Source organism: Sinocyclocheilus rhinocerous, unplaced genomic scaffold (assembly GCF_001515625.1).
Source record: "Sinocyclocheilus rhinocerous isolate Xijiao unplaced genomic scaffold, SAMN03320098_v1.1 scaffold216, whole genome shotgun sequence".
NCBI classification, from domain to species: Eukaryota; Metazoa; Chordata; class Actinopteri; order Cypriniformes; family Cyprinidae; genus Sinocyclocheilus; species Sinocyclocheilus rhinocerous.
In genome coordinates this window covers 478843-502143 of record NW_015661078.1, presented here as the reverse complement: position 1 = coordinate 502143, position 23301 = coordinate 478843, and the positions used below count along the sequence as shown (strand labels likewise).

The window sequence follows — 23301 nt, the reverse complement described above, 5'->3', positions numbered from 1 at the left end:
CATCGTGGATCTGCCTGAGCATCTGATGGTGATGTTACAGTAAGTACAGTGCAGAGAGTGATGCATGTTGGCTGCAATGAGAAACACTGATAAATAGATCTAAATGCACACATACAGTGTAAACACATGTGCACATGTAATCATCACCACAACATTGCAATATGAAAGCACTACATGATCTCCCGAGCACACATGCAGCAGTCTTGAGCTTCACTGTGACCTGCATGGGCAGCAGCGTGAATGTGTTTGCGTGTATCAAAGCACAGCTGATATGGCATACATGCAGAGGTGTTTGACAGGTCGTGAGTAGATTTCCTAAGGTTTTGGACCTCCTCAGTGCCGAAGTGTGTAATTTTATCAATGCTAAAACAAACACGTTCTCATATCCCAGATTAATAATGAGAGACTTTGTGAGTTAAATCCTGTGTCTCTGTAAAACATTGATCTGGTGGTTTGAGCATCATGACCAGCCCAACACTACAATGATTTAACCAATGCAATTATTTTTGCATTTACATTTTACATAATTTACAATTACACATTTCAATGTAAAACTACAACTTGCGATTCTTGCATTCAGTTTTGCAAATTCAGTGAATTTTTTTTTTTTTTAGCATAAATATTTCTGTAATGCTTTCCAAAAACAGCATGTCTGATATTTAAATTTTTTTCACAGACGTCATTCGACGCTCATATAGGGATTTCACAATAACAAACGATGTTCAGTAATTCGCTCCGACAGATTCAGTGAGTTCTTAGTTCGTTCGGTGAATGATTCATTATGTTGATTCAAACCAAAAAGGATTTGAATCTTTTTGATTCATTATAAGAACCATCACAGGAATCACATGACTGGAAAGAGTGTCAGTACACCGGTAGGTCGTCGGCATGAGCGAGATGTGTTGGTGATGATATGATGATGTTTTCATTTACACTGAGCAACCTGATGAAGCAGACATTAACCTGAAAGCTGAATCACTGTCTGCTGTTTGCCTGTGATCCAAAGCAGAGAATCTAGCAACATGAACATCAGTGTAATGCAATCAATCTCTCTCTTTCTGTCTGTCACAGGATGGAGATTATTAGGCTTTCACGCAGCAGACGGACTCCAGACGCTGAGCTGCACAGCTGAATTGCTAACATGAGATGTTTGTTATCTTGCATGCTCACATGTGTGTGTATATGCAAAGGACAAATATAAGATCATGTACATAAAGTGCATTCAAACACACACACACACACACACACACACACAACACACACAGAGTTACGGAAAGATGTCAATGGTATTAACAAAAAAAACTTGCTACTTCCTATGGACCGTCTTAGCTCTACAACTGTATAAAACAGTATTGTTTTTCATACTAAATAAATAAATAAATAATAAATAATAAATAAAAAAGGAGAAGACCAGCCACAGTAAATGACCATAATCAGATTTAAATAATTAAGCTTAAAATAAACTATGTAAAAAAGAAAATAAGAATAGTTGCATTAAAGCAAAAGACGATAGTTACAGTATTATTATTACGGTATTATTGTAAGAAAAACATCTTCAAATTTCTACTTTTTCATTATAAATGTGGTGTAAGGGGACTCAGGAATTTCTGGGCACGTTTTAATATTTTATCTTTTTATTTATCTATTTATTCATATTTGGAAAACATGGTTTGGAGTCTCTTGGTTTTCCGTGTTTTTTAGAGAACTACATTAAAACAATTGTAAAACTTTGTAACTTATTGAAATGTGAATTACAATGATGATATTTATGTCTTAAATTTTTTGATCAAACATTTGTTCCTGATTTAAATAAAATAAAGGTATTAAAAAATCAAGGTCTGTCATGTTTTATGTGTTAATGTGCATGGATCGAGGTCTGTGTGCGTCAGAGAGATGGTTTGTGTTGTACTGGTGTAGATACTGAGATTCTTATATTTCACAGCAATGAACCAGACACTTCTTTGACGGATGCATTATATACACATACTCGCTTCAGTGTTCAGGACTGACACGAGCATTTGGAGAATGAGTTCAGTAAATATGCATAACTCTAACAGAGCCGGGAATCAAAAACGTAACTCTAACCGTTTCACCATTTACTCCTTTGATCCAGCTCTATGCAAAGCATGCTGGGAACTAAAACCGTATGTTTAGATAATATAACACTATATGTTGATATAATGTAAATTAATATTGTTGCAAGTTTTTATAATTTACTGAGCACAAGACAAAACAATATTTTAATCTCACCAGCAAGGGTGCAGTGTGCTGGTGCCGACACCAGATGGAAACAACACTCACCGAGCTGAAAAGCCTGCAGTGTGAACCTTTGTACATAGAGTTGAGAGGAAACTGAATGGTAAAGGGCATTTCTGTCATCTTTGTTTCACTATGTGTGGCTGCCAGAGAAACTCATCTTCACTGATGATCACGCCGCTGCTGATGGAGGCAGAAAAATGAGCCTTAGCTGCTCAAGATTAAGCAAATGTCTCAAAACTTCATTCGACGTTTCAGAATTAATGCATTACATTCATATCTTACATACATTATGAAGGGCAATGTATTTTATGCATTTTGGCTCTTTAAAAAAAACATAAATATTAAAATAATATAAAAATTGTTATAATTTTTACACTTCGCTGCTGGCTTAAATGTCACAAAAACATGGGATTCAAATGAATTCTTAAGGTCCCTTTATGACGACCTTTCAGATGGAATAGTGTATGGCATATACAGAAGGTTGGACTGTTTGAAGAATTTTTGGGATATTAGAGAAAATCCCTGATTCTCATCATAGGACCAACAATGGAAAGCTTGGAATCATCAAGAAAAGAAAAAAAAAGTCAAAAATGTACTACTTTCTACATCTCAGTCAGGAGCACCCAATTAATAAGCAGAAAACTATTGAGGAAAAAGTTTCAGTAAAAGATTTACAGAAAGAAAAAAACAAAACAATCGAAAGACATTGGCTATTTAATTCAGCTTATTATTGTTGTTGTTGTTTCTTAAGGTGTACAATACATTGTTTTGTTTTTTGTTTTTTTCATGTACTGCACAATATAACCATCACATCCAATCAGGAAAAATTCCATCTGGTTTATAAGACTTGTTTCAGTTGTGAACAGCTTTTTTTATTTTATTGAATCAGTTGGGTGAATGATTCAATGACTCACTCAAAGCCCACAAAAAGGCGCTTGTTGCCACCTACTGGAGTAAAGCAGAAAAAGAACGGCAGAAATACACTTTATTCAGCTCACTGAAGCCTGTCCTCCACTGACATCCACTCCAAACAGGCCTCTAGTCTCTTGCCGGTACCGGCAGTTGTGTCCCGACCTCAGAGGAGGTCAGCGGTGGGGCTCTGCTGAGATCACAGAAGAATCCTTTATTTTTCATTGGCCAACATTCGCAGGGCTCTTATTTTGGAATTTAACATCAGGCAGTCCTGAAGTGGTGAAGTGACACTGTGAGAAGGTGTACTATCATTTTTAAGTGAAACTGGTCTGTGGAAACAAGCAGTTTCCTTTTGAGAGCTATCCAGAATCAAAGACAAGACTGGTCATATATTAGATTTTGGATTTTTAGATTTTTATTATGTAATGCAACATCAGACATTCCTGACATTGACTGAGTGAAACCCTGGGGTGCTGGACTGTGTATCTGAATTGAAGTTGGTCTGTGGAAACAGGGAGTCTTTATTTGTGTGTTTTTATGTTAACTTATTTATTTATTAATTATTGACAGAGAAACTGCTGAATAAATGAACGCCAAAGTTCTTTTAAACAGAGGATGGCTGTGTTTTTCACAGTGTTTCTCGCAGTCCCGTGGCCTCCTGGGATAGAAAAGTGTCCATCGGATGCACACTTCGGAATCTGGGCTGAAGCAGTAGGACATCCGGGGATTTCTCGCTTGTTCTTTTATGAATACTGAGGATTCGGAACATAGATATATATATACGGTCATATATACGATTCGGACACCCTCCTATCTTCATGTACCGTTTTCTCCTGCTACATAGTAGGCAAGTATTCGGACGCAACTGAAGTATATTCGCCTACTATACAGTAGGCAGCGTCTCTCATGCGCTCGAGCGTCACGATGTTTAAGTCCCGCCCGTTCCGTTATTCCCCTTTCTTTTTCTCTCTCTCTCTCTCATCTTGCGTGTCTTACCGACGCCTGTCCCAGTCCCGTGAGCTCATCACTGGAGCCGATATCCCACGATCAGGAAATACCGCTCAAACTCACCACAGCTGCCGCTTTGTGCAGCCACTTTCTCCGTTAAACCGATTTTCACCGAGTAGAAAACATTTTTTGTTTGTGGAGGAGAGATGCGGGTTGTAAACAGTCTGGCCGAACCGCGAATCCAGTAACGGAGCACTGAAAGCCGCGGAGGGAACCGGAGAAGCGCTTCACGACGCGTCCGTCATCATCACGGCCCGCTGTTCCCGTGCAGCGACTGAAGTGAGTCTCCGGTACCGTGTGTGTGGAGCTACTGGAACAGGTTTTGGTGGCACATTTGTACACAGCAGTGAGCTAACCCTGACAAAACCTCTTTTAGGGACGATCTCATTTGTAAAACACTATTTAAATTAAGTGTGTGTATATATATATATATATAAAAAATGTTATGCAGAAAGTTTTCTGTTAGCGTTAGATAGTGTTTATAAATATCTGTATATATAAACAATATAAAAATTTAGATGGCTAAACGTGTAAACCAGACATACTTAAGGTCAGGATATTTGATTAAATGACCCCTAATGTAAAATAGAAAGCTATCATTTTAAGCACATGCTCTGAGGGAAAAGCGTTTAGCAAAGAGACTATGGGGGTCATTGGGGCTAAATGCCTGATTTCAAGGGATAGTTCAACCAGAAATTAAATTCTGTCATCATTTGCTCACCCTCATGTCGTTCCAACTCCGTATTATTATTATTTTTTTTTCTTTTGTTGAGCACAAAAGAAGATATTTTGAAGAATGTTGGTAACCAAATATTTGCCGGTAGCCATCGACTTCCATTGTATGGAAAAACATGCTATGGCTAGCGTAAACTGTTTGGTTTCCAACATTCTTCCGAATATCTTCTTTTGTGCTCAGAAAGCCGGAGTTTTGAAACAACTTGTCGTTGACTAAATGATGACAGAATTTTTGTTTTTGAGTGAACTGTCCCTTTAAGGAAAACTAGATTTTGTATTGGCTCCAGTACGACTATCAAAACGGTTTATTTTGTGTTTAATATTGACAAAGAAATGAATTGTTAAAGAAGTTTGTTTTATTTAAAAAGCAAATAAAATACTGCATAATTAATTTATTAACCCACGAAATATGGTCACCATATGCAACCACTTTTTCAAATTTCATACTTATTCCATACATCCAGCAAAATAGTGCCTCAAATCTCTCTCACTTTTGGCATTTTGTTATATATTTTCTAAGAACTGTGGCATATTTTAATGGCATGTATCTTGCAGCTGCACTATTTCTACAGGCGTATGCTAAATGAATCTCCAGTGTGATTTTATCAGTCAGTCTGAGCTCACTTTCACATTCTTGACTGCCAACCCATCTCGCTCACTTATGGAAAACATTGCACTGCGCTACAGGCGTTCAGCATCCTTCTCTTCTGCCAGACCAGCAGACTTTTGCATGACACTGTTAGCCAGCATGTGCCTTTATTCTGTAGATCATGAAGACTTCTTAAAACCATAACAAGTCTTCTGTCTCAAAATCAACAGGTGTTTAGGAAAGTACAACAATTGCGGGAAAATACAATAAAAAGAGCATTTTGCTACAGCAGGACTTTATTCGTACCTTACAGTTAAAATTTGAACAAAATATGTATTTATAATTAAATTGAGTTTTTTTATGAGTAGAGTTTATATAGTAATTAATAGGGATGCACCGATACCGATACTGGTATCGGTATCGGGCCCGATACTGGTCTCCTGTACTCGTACTCGTACTCGTACTCGTTAAAATGCCCCGATACCAAACGCCCATACCACACAGCATGTGATAAGCGCCATATTCAAACAAAGAAACACTGACAACAGAACAACAGCAGAAAGGAGTTAAGGATGTCTACTACGAAGTATATGTATGCAATGAATATAATATTAAACATTCAGTATTAACGCCTGTATAGCTGATGTGTGCGAGCTGATAAACAAAGCACGCTGAGTGGATTGAGCACGTGGCGGCGCAGATGCGCGAGCTTGTCGAGTGAATATACCTTTCTCACAGACATCATTGGAAAGTTTATAGTTCGGTCGGATATGTCAAAGACAAGTAAGTAAAACAATGCACAAGTTACTTAACGGTAGGGAGAGAGCGAGAGAGAGACAGAGAGAGAGAGGCATGTGTGGAAGATGTGACTAATAAAGCATCAGCTAAAGACCAGCATGACAAACTTCTGCTCTTACCTTTAACCTAATTAGAGTCAGTCAGGCTCCAGAAGTGACAAATACAAGCAGAGGAGACCGGGGCTAGTTGTCACACTTTACTCCAGCGAATAATTCATTTCTGAAAAGTCAGACGTCCCTCAATAGTAGGGAATGTTGTCACAGTGAGAACTTTAAACTGGATATTACAGGCTATCAGCAAAATGTATTGTGTAAAACAATTATGAAAATCATCAAAAATCTTCCTTAAGTGCCCCCATTCACAAGCTCTTCACAAGCATGATAAAAACTGATGTTGTGGTTATTACTAATAAACCATCCTTGAAGATGCAATCTGTTCAAATTCAGCTCTGAATTAAAACGCCTGCTATTTGGCTCAAATGGTTTCCATTTAAAAGCATAATATGATCTATAAAACATTGTGAAGCTCTAAAATGAAGTCACAGTCGCTCTGAGTCACACTGAGTCTGATTTTAATACCCAAATGAACCCGACAGCAATGCAAAAATCACCCCCCTAATGTTCCATCTACATGATCGGGTGTGTGAGGAGGACATCTGCTGTTAGATGTTCAGGTGTGTTTAGCATGTTTTCCCACATCCAATGATCCATAAAGCATGTCTTCCATCAGTTCACAGGGAGTTAATGCTGCCCAAACTTTCCATTCATCACCTGTGGTTTCATGATATGTTTGAAGTAATTGATCTGTGTGTGTTTTATCAACATGATCACTTCAACCACCACCTGATACGAAGCACTGACATTGTCTGATTCAATTACAGGAGAGTTCAATAAGAGACCTGTTCAATCTGTGTAGTGCTGTTAATCTTAAACTAGAGTCGCAGTCACACTTTGAGTGAAATTACTGCAATGGTAGCAATATGACGCCATCCTCTTTTTTTTAACATAATTCTAAATATAATGCATCCAAAATGCATATTAAATTTACTCCACTTTACTGCAACACTACAAACCTGCAGATGTACGTATTATTTTAATTCAGAGGTTACGACACATCAATCTTCGTGAAATGAATTCGCAGGTCGGAGTTCAACAAATTGTAACTTCGAAGCGCAACAAAATGTGCAAAGTTTGCGTTTAAAAAACGTTATTACCATGAAAACATCTGAACTGAAAAATGAAGTTACTTTACACAACGCTGAATCTATGACACGCTGTCGATGACCACAGAAAATAACTTTGACTCGTTTTTTTTAAACAAATCAAATCATTGATCATTAAAATTAAATGTTAAAATACAAACCACAAAGCATGGTTTCCATGAGACTACTACGATACAATCACTTCTCAACAGTGTCTGTCCGAAGTCATATTCCAATCTTCCATGTAAAATGTGGTATATGTAAAATATACTAAGAAATAATGGTAGTCGACAGCATGCTCTAATGCAGTTGTGTTGTGGTAAAATTTGGTTGGTCTCTACAGATCTGGAACTATGACACAGGATCCTCGTGGACTAGAGTTGGAAACCGATGATTTAATTGATTGACTCTGCAGGGAAATATGCTGTCATGCTATTATACAGACACACTGGTGTTGGTTCAGCTGCCTAAACAGATGTATCATCAGCAGAAAGCATCCCGTAACACACCCTCACCGGCCAATTTTAATTACTACACACAACAAACCCGTTTACACAAGGCCAGTGATGGACATTTGACTCCCAAATATTTGCTTTACAAACACTGAGCCAGCTGGATGCGCTGCTGTTGATTAGTTTTGTGTTCTTGGCCCATCATTGAATGACTTCACGTGCCAATCGCTGTCAAACAAACCACCTCACCATTACTAAGCAAAACCTCTGTGCTGGAAATCTGACAGCCCCACCTGGGGCCAGGTGCATTATTTTAAGCCTGGGTTTTAAGAACTGGTTTCACCAATTAGCAGTAGACAAGGAGTAATTGGTCATACTTCTGAGATTCAAATTAGATCAATAATTGAATTAAAAAGTTATGACCAGTCTTGAAGAGAAAAAAAATTAGATTACTAACTTTTTAAGACTAGTCTAAGCAGTTTATGCAACCGGCCCCTGGACTCGTCCATCACTTGAGTCTGTTGATCCAGCTGTGATTCCCCTGGGTGTCTAAAGGCCACTTCTGTCTTCTTTAGTTTGTCCGTGTGGTGTGAATTGGCCTTAAAGTGATGTTGATGTGCCAGAGATGTAATTATGTAAATTCTCTTGAATAAACACGTTTCTAAAGGAAATGTTGTGGTGCAAAACTCACGGACACAATAGAATGCAACAGTTGGGTTAATCAGTGGCTTATTTTCAAAAGAATCATGTTTAACTGAATTCATGGTGAAACACTACATTACCCATGATGCTGTACAGAAAATTCCACCAACCAGAGAGTCTCGGTGAGCAAATCGCACCAAAAATTGCTATGCTGTCAAAATTTGACCCTTATGACTGGTTTTGTGGTCCAGGGTCACATATGTGCATATTTTACAATAAACTTGAACTTTGTTTCTATACATCAATGGAAAGCTTATTTATTCAACTTTCAGATGATGTATACATCTCAATATCAAAAAAATTGACCCTTATGACTGGTTTTGTGGTCCAGGGTCACATATATGCATATTTTACAATAAACTTGAACTTTGTTTCTATAAATATAATTAACTTTAAATTAATAGTTTTATATTTCTCAATAGTTTTTTAACTTGACTATGTCATTCGCAATGCTTCATGGGATTGTAGTTCTTTTCGTTACTAAAGCTGTTAGGAACACAGTTTTGTATCTTTGTCTTTTTTTCTCAAACACTGCTTCAAATCAAAGTTTGTAATGTTGTGATGCACCTTGTAGCTGGTTGGTTTGGTTCATGCTGGCTTATAATGCTTTAACAGACTTTTTAAAAAATCCCTATGGCAAAAATGAATGAGAAAAATAGCAACGCCGCTGAAAAAGTGGGCGGGCCCTGATGTTGTGAAGGACGGTGTTGTGAGTGGTTGTTGACGTCTTGCTATGCGGTTACTAGGAAGATTCTCAAGTGAAACAGTCCTGTGGTCTCCGTATATGACTCAGCTCCCTCCTTCAGTGGAAGTCTGGGGGATTTTTTACTCCTTTCATCAAAAGTAGCCTATAATTGCTTAGAAAGGTGTGTTCACAAGAGTTGTGAGATTTAATGAGTAGTCTTAAAATGGAAGATTATTCAGCTGATCTGTTCAGTTCATTTCGATTGATTTCATGTCTTGTGATTGTTTCCTAGCAAGAGTTTTCTCATCATCTGATAATCTACCCGGTGGTGCTCGTCTTGATTAGAGGGGCATAACTGTAGATATTCAGCGGACGTACCATGTCAGAGCATTTGACCTTGTTGAATGAATCATTTATTAATTAGACTGTGTTAGTCGACCTTGTCTGACACACATCTGGGATTGGGATGGTTGCCATTAAGCATCATTATTGCTCTGTAAATAGATTTTAATGCATCTTTGGTGCTGACAGACAGTGTTTTCCAAAAGACACAAACATACAAATGCCAAAGTCTCAAGGTTTTTCTGGTTAGCATGCTCTAGTTTAGCCTCTGCTAGTAGATCATAACTATACCATGTGGTTCAATAATCGTTCTCCATATAAACTGCAGATATTTGATTATATTGTAATAGCAGTGCAAGCAGAGCACGTGCACCGAGATGAATGGGAATGCCAAAGGTTAGCATTCGGAACGTATTAAAATCATCTGTGAATCCACACACTCACTGCTCGAGTTTCCAGCTTTACATACATTCCTCACGGTCCTGCCAGACACACACTCACACACACAATGCACTGATAGGTTGAGCAGAGAATGGCCAGAGTGGAGTCACATGACCAGAGCGGCCAATGAGAGCTCAGGAAGCTCTGTCCTGGCGTCTGACCCTCACAGGCGTGTCTGACTGCGGTGAAGAGGAATGCTTGCATTAACACGAGTTCTGAAACAACACGGTGAGAGTGTTAAGCAGAACTTTATCTGACCTTGTACTGATGCACTGATGCATTTGACTGCTAAACACACCCTGTGAAAAAGAAGTGCTCTTTAGGATACTTTTAAAAAGAGTACTTATTACAGAAATTATATACTTAAGTGTGAACTAAATGTAATGTTTTCAGACACTTAATTGCATCTTAACTGCAATTCAATTAAATGTAGGCCTAGTTTAATTTTAAATTAAATGCAACTTTAGAGTGCTTTTTTGACCCTCTTAAATAGGACTTAAGCACGTCTTTATATGTAGGCTAATTTCATCATTTTATTGTCTTTAAAGTATGGTCAAAGTGTTCCTGCTGAATGTACTGACAAGCATTTACGATAAACTAAAATGCACTTTAATGTCATTTCTTATACTTAAGTGTGAACTAAATGTAATGTTTTCAGACACTTAATTGCATCTTAACTGCAATTCAATTAAATGTAGGCCTAGTTTAATTTGAAATTAAATGCAACTTTAGAGTGCTTTTTTGACCCTCTTAAATAGGACTTAAGCACGTCTTTATATGTCTTAGCAGTATGTGTACAAAACCACCCTACAATGATAAACATCCATTCACTTCTCTTTTTTAATTCTAAACGGTTTTGATTTTCTGAGCGGTATGACATCACACTGCTCAGGCCCCGCCCACAACCGCTGGACTGAATGTACTGACAAGCATTTACGATAAACTAAAATGCACTTTAATGTCATTTCTTTTGAAACTTGTATGTCATGTATTTAAATATATTTGTAATTACACAATTGTAATGAAGTTGCAATTTAGTGCATTTAAAATATATTGACTTTAAAATGCAATATCAAATAACATAAAATTATAATCAAGCACTTTACATGTGTTTTAAATGTTAGTCAACACAAGTGTAAAACATAACAAAAGATGATTAAAACATAATGCTTTAAAATGTACTCTAAAAATGTATTTTGACATTATTATAAAGTGCATTTAAAAAAAAAAGTGTGTTAAAGGGGACATCGGATGCAAAATTAACTTTTACATGGTATTTGCATGTAAATGTGTCATAGCAGTGTGTACACAACCACCCTACAATGATAAACATCCATTCACTTCTCTTTTTTTAAATTCTAAACGGTTTTGATTTTCTGAGCGGTATGACATCACACTGCTCAGGCCCCGCCCACAACCGCTGGAGAACTGTCCCGTATTAGCATATCTCCGCCCTCAGCCAGTTGTACGCTGTCTGCCATATTCTTTAAGAGCACTTTAAGATTTGCAGTGCTGCACATTCAATACAACTGAGCGGACTTCTTTTTCACAAGGCCAGCCTCTGTTATATATAGTACAAATACAATTTGATGTGACAAGTTTTAAGCGCAGTGAATTAAATTTCGATGGTCTCAATTTTGACCAGGGTTCGTTTAGGGCTGTTGTTTATGAACTGCTCTAACAACAGGAAGAACACAGTCGCTGCACCCAAACATTAAAACAGAAGCGTGTTAGTCTGCCACTGATTCAACTTCTGTTTTATAAAACTGTCATCTCTTAAATGTAACTCATGGGATTTAAAGGAACAGTTCACCAAAATAAAAATTCTGTTCATTTATTCATATTGTACTCCCATATCGTTGTTATTTTCTGCTGTGGAACATAAAAATGAGAAAATGTAAATTCCAAGATTATTTCCTTATGCATTTCCTAATGCATCTGTTTATGTAGCACATGCCCCCAGTTTGACCAAACACTTGAAAACTCATCCGTAACTAATTCTCTGAAATGAATTGTGTTGAACCTGCTGCACATGTTCGTCTGACCTCATGAATTCATGAGCGGTGTGGTGTTATTGTTCTGTGATGGATTGTGTGAGTGGAGAATAACAATGAAGGTAATGTTCAGGCCACATCTGCTGGAGCTTTGTCCTCTCACAGGGGTCAGCGAGAGGAGACGCTCTCAGAAAAACACCGATCATTGTCTGTGTGCACTTTAATAGAGTGATCAGACACATGCCGTTTATGGTTCTGGTGATTGGCCCAAAGAAATGGATGGTGCTAAACCTTTGAGTGATACCACAATAATAGAGTTTTGTGGCAGAAACCCATTAAAGTCGTGATGAAGATTTTTCTTCTTCCATATTGTGATGTACATCTCGGTGTAATGCATTATCAAAAAAAGAAAAAGATCTCGATTCTATGCTTCAGCTGTTGATTGGCTGTTGAGATGTGGGCGTGGCACTTGCTTGCAAACAATTGTAAGAAAGGGGCGTGTTTAAAAGTGGGCTACTAAACATAAGTGCAAACTAAATGTAATGTTTTCAGATACTTAAATGCATGTTAATTGCAATTGAATGAAAATGTATTATCATTTAAAGTTATATTAAATGCAGTTAGCTGAACTTCAGTGTGCTTTTTGACCCACTTAAGTAGGACTTAAGTTTAAAAGTACACGTAACTACAAATATCTTTGAAATATAGTTATAGTGTTATTACTGAATGTACTGACAAGCATTTATGATAAACTAAAATGTACTTTTACCGTCATTTCTATTGAAACCTGTGTATTTAAATATATTTGTAATTACCCATTTGTAATAATTAATTTAGTACATTTAAAATATATTAATAATGTAATATCGAATAACACAATACAGTTAAACTTACAATCAAATACCTATACTTTATAGTACTTTACATGTGCTTTAGTAGTCAACAAAATCGAAATAAGTGTACTTTAAAGCATGAGACAAGATTAGTAAAACATAATGATTTAAAATGTACTTTTCCATTATTTTGATTGGAAAGTCCTGCATGCATCACCAAAGTGAAGCCTGTCATTTCACATGAAAGATCGAGTTATGCCATATCGATTAAACTTTTAAGAGATCAAAAAAATTATACCCGTATGAATCATTCACAATAAGACCTATATGCATTTATTAAAAAAAATATATGTTGGATTTTCATTTCATGCCGACTTTAAAAATTTCACACAAATTGAAATATACGGTTGTACTTGCTACTCTTGTAACCGAAATGCAAAGATGTAATGCAAACCCAAATCCAGCAGGGCTCTTTGTAGCATTCTGGTACTTTGTAAGCACAGTTTTGTTCCCAGGTGATCTGGTTTAAACCTGTGCACCCTGAAGTTTCTTATGGACAGTCAATCAGATTGCACCTGATGCTTTCCAGTTTTTTGTGCAGTATGCATCAGATGGTGTATATGTCTGACACTGAGACCAGGCGCTGCACAAGGGATTTTCATCAGACTATCAGAAAACAGTCAGGACAAAACTAGGCTGCTATAATTAGCTCTTCTGGGGAATACCTACTTTATGTGATTGCCATGAGATGTCATCAAGTACTATGTTTTTCGCTGAGATATTTCCCCATTCTGACTACACATACGTTCCCCACTCTTGTGAAATCATTTGCAGAAACTATTGCATCATATAACAAAATAATGAACTGTGATAGGCTGTTTTATGCATAGATCTGCAGCTTTTTCCTGTCTGAGCAGTCGTTGCTATGACACTTCAAACATGCAAAGCTGAGTGCAGATTCAGGCTTAACTGTGGAATATCTAAAGCGTTAAATGTAAGGTCACCATGTAGTTTCAGCCCTAGACTGTGTTATCGGGGCCTGATGTTGAAACTCAGACTAGCCGTATGATTTGAGGAATCAGTCATGTCTGGAGCACAAACGCTGCAAGATGACACACACACTGAACTTTAAACTGTAGTATTAAACAATTCTTAACCCTTAATATGAGTAATGGCCAGAAGCATCATGTGCATTCAAAAGAGCAGGTTTTTAAATTTAAAATAAGCTACATGCTTATTTTGAAAACAGAAGCGGTGGCAGAAATCAAATTGATTAAAAAAAATGCATCTTTTGTAAAAAAGTATAAGTGGTTATACAGTTTCTCCCTCTTAGGTCACTTCTTTTTTCAGGGTTTCACACTCAAAAAATAAGTGCATGTAATAATAATGCAAAGCAATAATAATGCAAGGCTTGGTAAGCGGCAGTAATAATTAGAAGGCCACTATAGAGTCACCACATCACACAAACCTCAGCTATATCTGTACAGAGCACACACATCACATCTGCCTCAGTCTGATTTCAGATGCCTTGTAATATCAAATGGCATGCACGCTCTTCCTCTTCAAAATGAAAAACAACAACTCGAACTCGACATCCAGCTTATCTAGATCAACTGTGGTCTGTCTTGAGGTTATAACGTAACCAGTCACTCCACCCACTTGAAGCCTGTGCGTGATCCGTGTAAGTCGAAAGTAAAGATGGTGTCTAGGAGCCAAAACCATCTGTGAGCACAGCGCAGCTGGAACAAAGCTTTACGTGATCTGCAAGCTTCAGAGATGCTGCGTGAGATCACTGTGTCACTGTTTAACATTGCCCATGCATGTACCCATATCAGATTTTACAACACAGTTGTGTTTGCTAAGGCAGCACTGTTGTTTACACTCGTACTGCGGGTTAGAGGTTTAGAGGTTTTGGAACAAACGGCGTTCAGTGTTTGCGTCTTCCTGCAGCGTTCAGACTTGCAGACATGCAGGATTCTTCAAATCGTGTGTGTTGTTGAGGAGAGTGTGCTGCTGCTGTAGTAATATATAGCCTATATATTATATTTCGCATTTTTGAGTTTATATGTCTCAGAATTGTGAGAAAAAAAGTCAGAATTGTGAGATGAAAAGTCAAATTTAGCCTACATTTTATTTTTATTCCGTGGCAGAAACAACCCAGAACATCTTAGCAACGTCCTATCCACCTTTTTCTTGCCGGAAAAATGGGCGGCGCGGCCATTTGTAAATTCTATGGGTCTAGCTTCCGGTCTCATCTGCATCCAGCTATTTTTAGCTGAACAAAACAGTTCGTTTTGCTGCTTGATATTGAAAATTGGTGTGTCTTACCATATTACTTTAAGGTATTATCTTATTTATGAACACATTGGTTTGTAGAGCAAACAGTTTTACAGTTTACTGCTCGTTGTTAATCTTCTCGTTATTTGCCTATAGCGGCTAATGAACTGGAAGTCTCGCCCATAGGCTTACTTCCGCGTTGAAGAAAAAGGTGGATAGTAAACCAGGGTGGTTTCAAGTAATGTGATTGAAACCACCCTGAACTCTTTATAGCAACCGCAAAGCGATGCCTCTGCAACCACTCAGGACATGTATGTTGTTCGCCCCTGAAGCTGCTCAGACTGGATGTTCTTTATATGTCTGTTTCTTCAGAGAAGGAAGAAACAGATTGGTTTCAGAGTAATTATTATTGTCAGAACATTTAGGCAAGTCTGGACTATGAACATTTCTTTAACATGCTTTTTAATTGCAGACTGACGGATGGATGGATGGATGGAGGATGGATGATGGATGGGTTGGTGGGTGGATGGATGATGGATGGATGATGGGTGGGGAATGAATAGATGGATGGATGGGTGGGTTGATGGATGAATGGATTGATGATAGTTGAATGGATGGATGATGGATGGGTGATGGGTGGGTGGGTGGATGGATAGATGGAGGATGGATGAATGGTGGGTGGGTGGATGGATAGTTGGATAAATGGATGGATGTGTGGATGATGGATGGGTGGGTTGATGGATGAATGGGTGATGTACGGATGGATGGATGATGGGTGATAGATGGATGGATGGATGGAAGATGGATGAATAGATGGATGGATGGATGGATGGATGGGTGGGTTGATGGATGAATGGATGGATGATAGATGGATGGGTGGGTGGATGAATGAATAAATGGATGGATGGATGGATGGGTGGGTGGATGGATGGATGGATGGATGGATGGGTGGATGGATGGATAGATGGATGATAGATGGACGATTGATGGGTGGGTTGATGGATGGATGATAGATGAATGATAGATGGATGGATGGATGGATGGATAGATGATGGATGGATGAATGATGGATGGGTGGATGATGGATGAATGGATGGATGATGGATGGATGAATGATGGATGGATGGGTAGATGATGGATGAATGGATGGATGAATAGATTGATGGATGGATGGATGGATGATAGATGGACGATTGATGGGTGGGTTGATGGATGGATGATAGATGAATGATAGATGGGTGGATGATGGATGAATGGATGGATGAATGATGGATGGATGGGTAGATGATGGATGAATGGATGGATGAATAGATTGATGGATGGATGGATGGCTCAAACAGTAGAGCATGGCACTAGCAACACAGAGGTCATGTGTTCGATTCCCAGGGAAAGCAAGAACTGATAAAAACATGTACCTTGAATGCAGTGTGAGTTGCTTTGGATAAAAGCGTCTTTCAGAGTCATGAGTGTAACTCGGCTGTGTGTCTCTGTTCTGCAGTATGCTGGAGTGGGTGAGTGAAGTGTTCTGGCAGGAGCATCTGTGGTTCCCGGAGGGTTTGGGATGGGCTGATCTGGAGGACCGTGATGGGCGAGTCTACGCGAAGGCACGGGATTTGTGGGTGGCACTGCCAATCGCCGTCCTGTTTCTAGTAATTCGACAGGTCTTTGAGAGGTGGGTCAGAGCTCTGTCTTTCTCTTCCTCTGTGTTTAACTGTATGCCCTCCATGCAGAGCTTATTATTTTCTCTCCCTCTGCCTCTGTCTGACTGGTTTATAAATAGATCTTTAGTTCTATTTATACATGTCGACATGCTTTTTGTCTCTCGCTTTTCAAACTTTAATATCTTCTCTCCCTGCGTCACTCCCTTCATGTTACTCTCCCATCCCTCTCTTATCCTAAGCTGTCTCTTCACATCATCTCTTGCATTCTCAGTCATCCTGTGAATTTTTAATTACCGTGAGTCTCAGAATTAAGGAATAAGAGGCTGAATTAGGATCAGTGCGCTAAAATACACCTAATTACATCATCTGGTCTGAACTATAATAAGCTGCCTGACTAGACTTTGAGGCATTTGGAACAGAGCCACAGTCTAAAGTCACTAATCATTAATCAAACTGAACAGTCCAATTCAACATATCAATCAAGGTCATTTAAAATGCATAGTCCAAAAAAAATTTGTTTTAATAAAATAAATAAATAATTATAATAATAAAAAGACAGTAGCAACGGAAAGCAGTGGTCCATTTAAGACAAGTCTTTTCACTCGGTGGCCTCTCTTTGAATGGTGAAACATCAAATTCTCCAAAATCTGACAACAACTGTCTCATAAATGTTGTTTCTTATGCTCAAATAGCGTTAAAAAAACTTATTTTTCAGGCTAGACTGGCCAATGCCCATGCGCAGTCCTAGCGTGCATCTCAGAACGCTCACTGTTTCTATAGCAACCGGAGCAAAGCCACACTTTCTCCCATTCATTAGTCGTAGGAATGCACCGTCTTTGTTTAGACTCATCTAAAGTCTTTGAATAAATGGACTAATATTATACAACAATGGTACACAGACTATAAATATGGACGATAAAGACACTGTTCAAAAGTTAGGGGTTAAGGTTTTTTAATGTTTGTAGTCTCTTCTGCTCACTGAGGCTGCATTTATTTGATCAAAAATACAGTAAAAATTTGAAATATTATTACAATTTAAAATAGCTGTTTTCTGTGTGAATATATTGTAAAATGTAATTTATTGCTGTGATGCGCAGCTGTATTTTCAGCATCATTACTCCAGTCTTCAGTGTCACATGATCTTCAGAAATCATTCTAATATGCTGATTTGCTGCTCAAGATACATTTCTGATTATTATCAATGTTGAAAACAGCTGTGCTGCACAATATGTTTGTGGAAAGTGTGATGCATTTTATTTTTCAGGATTCACAGAAGAATAGAACGTTCAGAATAACAGCATTTATTTGAAATAGAAATCTTTTGAAACAGACATATTATACATGTTTTTACTGTCACTTCTGATCAGTTTAGTGTGTTGTTGATGCATAAAACTTTTGAGTGCTAGTTTAAATATGTGTGTTTGTCCTCTCGGTGTCCAGCAGACAGCGACACACCCATCACACTATCTGCAATGCAGTTCAGTCTCGTCTGCCAGATCTCTGTCTGTGTCTGTCTCTGTGTTTTAGACAGGTAACGGGGCCGGTGGCTCAGTCTGTGTATCTGTGCAGTGTTTGTTCCCTTGTTTGTGTTGTTACAGCATCCATGTGCAAACTGTTTGTCATAGCAATTGAGTCACTGATATTTTATAGAATGCAGTGCAAGTTAAAATTAGAGATGGGCATTTTTCAAAAATATTGTATTTGAATATTTGGGCTCATAAAAAATGAATATTCAAATTTTTTTTATTTAAATGACATTTACAGAGAAAGACATTATTTTTTAATAATCAAGTTTTTGTCACCATTTCGGAACAAGCTTATGATTAGGCATTATACACAATGTTCTACAACAACGTAATGCTATATCTCAAGGTTTTCTTTTAGTTGAAAACGTGTGTAAACAAATCTCTTCTGCTCACCGAGGCTGCATTTCTTTGATCAAAAATACAGTAAAAATTTGAAATATTATTACAATTTAAAATAGCTGTTTTCTGTGTGAATATATTGTAAAATGTAATTTATTTCTGTGATGCGCAGCTGTATTTTCAGCATCATTACTCCAGTCTTCAGTGTCACATGATCTTCAGAAATCATTCTAATATGCTGATTTGCTGCTCAAGATACATTTCTGATTATTATCAATGTTGAAAACAGCTGTGCTGCACAATATGTTTGTGGAAAGTGTGATGCATTTTATTTTTCAGGATTCTTTGATGACTAGAAAGTTCAAAAGAACAGCATTTATTTGAAATAAAAATAAAACTTTACTGCCACTTTTGATCAATTTGATGCATCTTTGCTGAATAAAAGTGTTAATTTCTTTCGAAAACGTCTGCCTGTATGTTCAGATATGTTGCTACACCGCTAGCCTCTCTGCTGGGCTTGAAACAAACAGTCAGACGGCGAGTTACACACAACCTCACACTGGAGTCCCACTATTGCAACACAACTAAAAACCCCACACAGGTGTGTACACTGCTAGCCACTCTCATACATGAATAACAAATCAGCCTGCAGTATCAGCTCTTCATGTGTTTTTGCTCTCCAGAGTTCAGTAGAGAAACTGTGCAAGCAGACGGGATGGACCGAGCGACAGGTCCAGCGCTGGTTCAGGCGGCGCAGGAATCAAGACAGACCCAACCTTCTCAAGAAGTTTCGTGAGGCCAGGTGAAAAAACACACACCAACAGATACACGCTCCTCACAAGTGCTTTCTATAGTCCTGTTACCATCGACCGTCGTCCTGTGAGATGAGCTTTGGCTGCTGATGTATGAGATTAAATGGTGCTTTATGAAAGCGGTTTCTGTAAGTGCAAAAGCTGAAGTCAGTTCTGCGTAAATGCCAAGTCTGATCCTCTGAAGTGATCTTACTGGTGTTTGGCACTTATTAAATTATTCATATGTTCAGTAAACGTTTTAAAGGCTCGTTCACGTGCAGATTTTCTCGATCCTGGTCCTGGAGGACGGCAGCACTGCACATTTTTCCAGCTCAGGTCTTAAAGCCTAATGCATTGAATTCTATGGCAAGAAATGGTGCACTTAGGTTAAACATAGTGAACGAGGAGGATCTCGGTGCGTATCATTGCCATTCATCTTAATAGTGCACAACCCAGAAAAACATCACTGTTCGGCTGCTCTCAAACTTTTTGCTAGTGACTAAATATATAAGACTATTTCACACTTTAAAGAGCTTTAAAAATAATCAAGTAGTGGTGAAAAATCCAATGTAATTAGTGATTAATTACATTAGAAATCTTTTTTTTTAACAAATCACAGAAAAGGGGAACACCGAAACTTAGCCGAAATTTAGCCGAAACTGAAAATAAAGTTTTTTAAAATAATGAATTAATTAATCACATTTATTTGATACTCAACACTCTTAAAAATTATTTTATATATGAACATTTAAATTGCATATAAGGCTGTTTTTATATCAACTTTTTTATTATATAATTATGTTTGAATCTAATTCATGAAATATAAACAATTAAACGGTGGCTGTAATAACTTGTTTTCATGACAGATTTATTCAAACATACATTAAATAATAAAGACAACAAGTTAAGTAAAAATTAGTGCCGTCAAATCGATTAATGGCGATTAATCGCATCCAAAATAAAAGTTTGTGTTTACATATACTGTATGTGTGTGTACTGTGTATATTTATTATGTATATATAAATGCACACGCATACAGTATATCTTTTGAAAATATTTACATGTATTTACATTTATATATTTATATTCATATAATTTATATTATATAAATATATATTTAATATATAAACATAACATATTTTTCATAAACACATGCATGTGTGTGTATTTATATGTGACCCTGGAGCACAAAACCAGTCATAAGGGTCAATTTTTTGAAATTGAGATTTATACATCACCTTAAAGCTGAATGAATAAGCTTTCCATTGATGTATGGTTTGTTAGGATCGAACAATATTTGGCTGAGATACAACTATTTGAAAATTATTGTGATTATTGGATGGCACGCACTAAAAATAAAGTTTAGTGAATTTTTGCTCACAGATCAACGGAAAAGATCTCCGTTCATCCAAATGAAGATTGATTAAAAAGTTTATCCACGTTGTGTGCATGAATTAGTCACTAACACGGTCAAAATGTGGCATCAGAGAAATGCTATTTAAACATCATTGTTCTGGTCAATGTTTTTGACCCTCCGGAACTAATTTTCGGTTTTGGCTAAAACCGAAAATTAATTTTCAGACGAAGATGTTTTTTTATGTTGAAATTTGGTGCATCACAAATATAGTGAAATATTTGTATGTTACTTGGGAAAAAAACATGTATACACTGCTTTTGAAAGATCATCAATGGAAAATAAAGCTGTTTTCCCCCATAACAGTTTAGTTACGTCATCTAACACTTAACTAACCACCTTTGCTCTTTTGTAGCTGGAGATTCGCCTTTTATCTTCTCGCCTTCATCGGTGGTCTTGCTGCACTAATAGATGTAAGTCGTTTGCAGTTTCAGCCTGTTTTAACTCTCTGGTTTTATTTCCTGTGCTGATTTAATGCTTAACACAATCCGCCATGTCCGTCTCTTTCTCTAGAAGCCCTGGTTGTATGATCTCGAGGAGATGTGGAAAGGCTTCCCCACTCTGGTGAGTTAAAAACATGGCCTCATGCCGAGCTGCTCTTTTGTCATTTCCAGCAAATGCAGTATACTTTAGTAACTGTACAACAATTTTGAAACATGCTGCACATACTACAAATTTAGTGCATAAGAATTAAGTTCATATAAAGTTCAAAATAAGAATCCCTTGTGAAAAGGAAGTATGACATTATTACAAAGTGCACTTTTTAAAAGTGTGTTAAGAGATAGTCATGAAAGTATCTCTCTTTAAGTGCACTTAAGTGGCCTTTTATTTCATTAATACTATACTATTTTTTTTTTTACAAAATATGCTTTTCAGATTTGAAGTACAGTACAAATGCACATTCAGTGCTGTTGAGCACACTTATACACTTTGTCATTCTGAAAACCCAGATTTCTGATGTTTAATGTTTAAAACGCATGCATATGAAGAAATAATACTTTTAAGAAAACATACTTTTTAAAAGTGCACATTCAAAGCAGACTTTCTCACAAGGCAAATAATAACATCAGATGGTACCTTTCTTTTGTAGAATTTAAACCCATATGTAAGCATTTAGTTGACGTGATAATTAAAAAAATCCTTATCACATGGTTATATATAGAACATTTATGAGGTGAATATATAGAACATTTATGAGGTGAATTTCCAGCAAAATAACATAATAAATGATACCGTAAACATGATATAAATTACTCATTCTTTGATAAAGATTTTGGTCATATTACTCACTTCTACTCAAGAAATTTGATCTGCATCAAACTGAATTTGCAGTCAAATAATAACAATAAAGTCTGTTAGTACGTAATCAGATGTGGCTAGTTTATACTGTACATTATTCGAGTGAACGTTCTCTCTGTCTCTCAGACTCTCCTGTCGTCTCAGTACTGGTACTACATGCTGGAGCTGGGTTTCTACACCTCTCTTCTCTTCAGCCTGGCATCTGATGTCAAGCGTAAAGTAAGTCGTCATTAATAATCATCACACTGCAAACCTCACCTTCGCATCTCAATGAATCAGACTTTATTTTTTGAGCAGCGCAGTATTCAACGCAGCAGCTAATGCTGGGAATCACTGCAGGTTGTTTTGTTTTTGCGGTGGTCTTGATGACAGATGTTTAGATTATGTAACAAGTAAACTAAAGTAACTGAAAAATGTTTCCTTCTGCAAGTCTCTGGTGTCAGACAGAGGAATAGATTTAAACGCATGAATCTGAGCCACTGACTTTGTGGACGCAACAGTATAAAGTCAAATAATATACAAATAAACTTTGAGAGGTGAATATTGGTTGTTGAATTTGTAACAATGAAAAAGTGTGTGTAATGTTTCCAGCTGAAATATTCACCGTTTGTATGTTTTGAAGCTATATTTAGTTAGTTAAGTATAGGATTATTATAGTAACTACAAAAAAACATTTTATTTCAGTTCATTTTTAATTCATTATACGTTGATGTACTAAATAACTAAAGGTAAAACAGACAAGTTAAGTAGAACTATATCTGTCTATCTATCTATCTATCTATCTATCTATCTATCTGTCTATCTGTCTATCTATCTATCTATCTATATCTGTCTGTCTGTCTGTCTGTCTGTCTGTCTCTATCTATCTGTCTGTCTGTCTGTCTGTCTCTGTCTGTCTGTCTGTCTGCCTGTCTATCTATCTATCTGTCTGTCTGTCTGTCTGTCTATCTATCTGTCTCTCTGTCTGTCTACCTATCTATCTGTCTCTCTGTCTTATCTATCTGTCTCTCTGTCTGTCTATGTCTGTCTGTCTGTCTGTCTGT

The 23301-nt window shown here is 37.3% G+C and overlaps 2 protein-coding genes across 6 annotated transcripts in view; both read left to right on the top strand.

The window, feature by feature from the left end:
- The window catches only part of LOC107726243 (CUGBP Elav-like family member 3), a 33314-nt gene extending 32072 nt beyond the window's left edge, over positions 1 to 1242 (top strand). For all 3 annotated transcript variants that reach the window (XM_016535767.1, XM_016535766.1, XM_016535765.1), the window contains exon 14: positions 1072 to 1242. The gene's annotated coding sequence lies outside the window, so the exon portion shown is untranslated. The remainder of the gene's footprint in view (positions 1 to 1071) is intronic.
- Positions 1 to 23301, top strand: part of LOC107726244 (ceramide synthase 2-like) — a 43531-nt gene that overhangs the window by 15505 nt on the left and 4725 nt on the right. Inside the window, exons 3-9 of one of the 3 annotated variants that reach the window (XM_016535768.1) lie at positions 4205 to 4458; positions 16727 to 16900; positions 19238 to 19355; positions 19438 to 19556; positions 21315 to 21372; positions 21473 to 21523; positions 22385 to 22477. In XM_016535768.1, coding sequence (XP_016391254.1) covers positions 16728 to 16900; positions 19238 to 19355; positions 19438 to 19556; positions 21315 to 21372; positions 21473 to 21523; positions 22385 to 22477 — 612 coding nt within the window. In that variant the 5' untranslated portion in view covers positions 4205 to 4458; position 16727. Of the gene's footprint in view, positions 1 to 4204; positions 4526 to 13491; positions 13497 to 16726; positions 16901 to 19237; positions 19356 to 19437; positions 19557 to 21314; positions 21373 to 21472; positions 21524 to 22384; positions 22478 to 23301 lie in introns of those variants that run through there. The other 2 variants (XM_016535769.1, XM_016535770.1) reach the window with 2 other exon arrangements.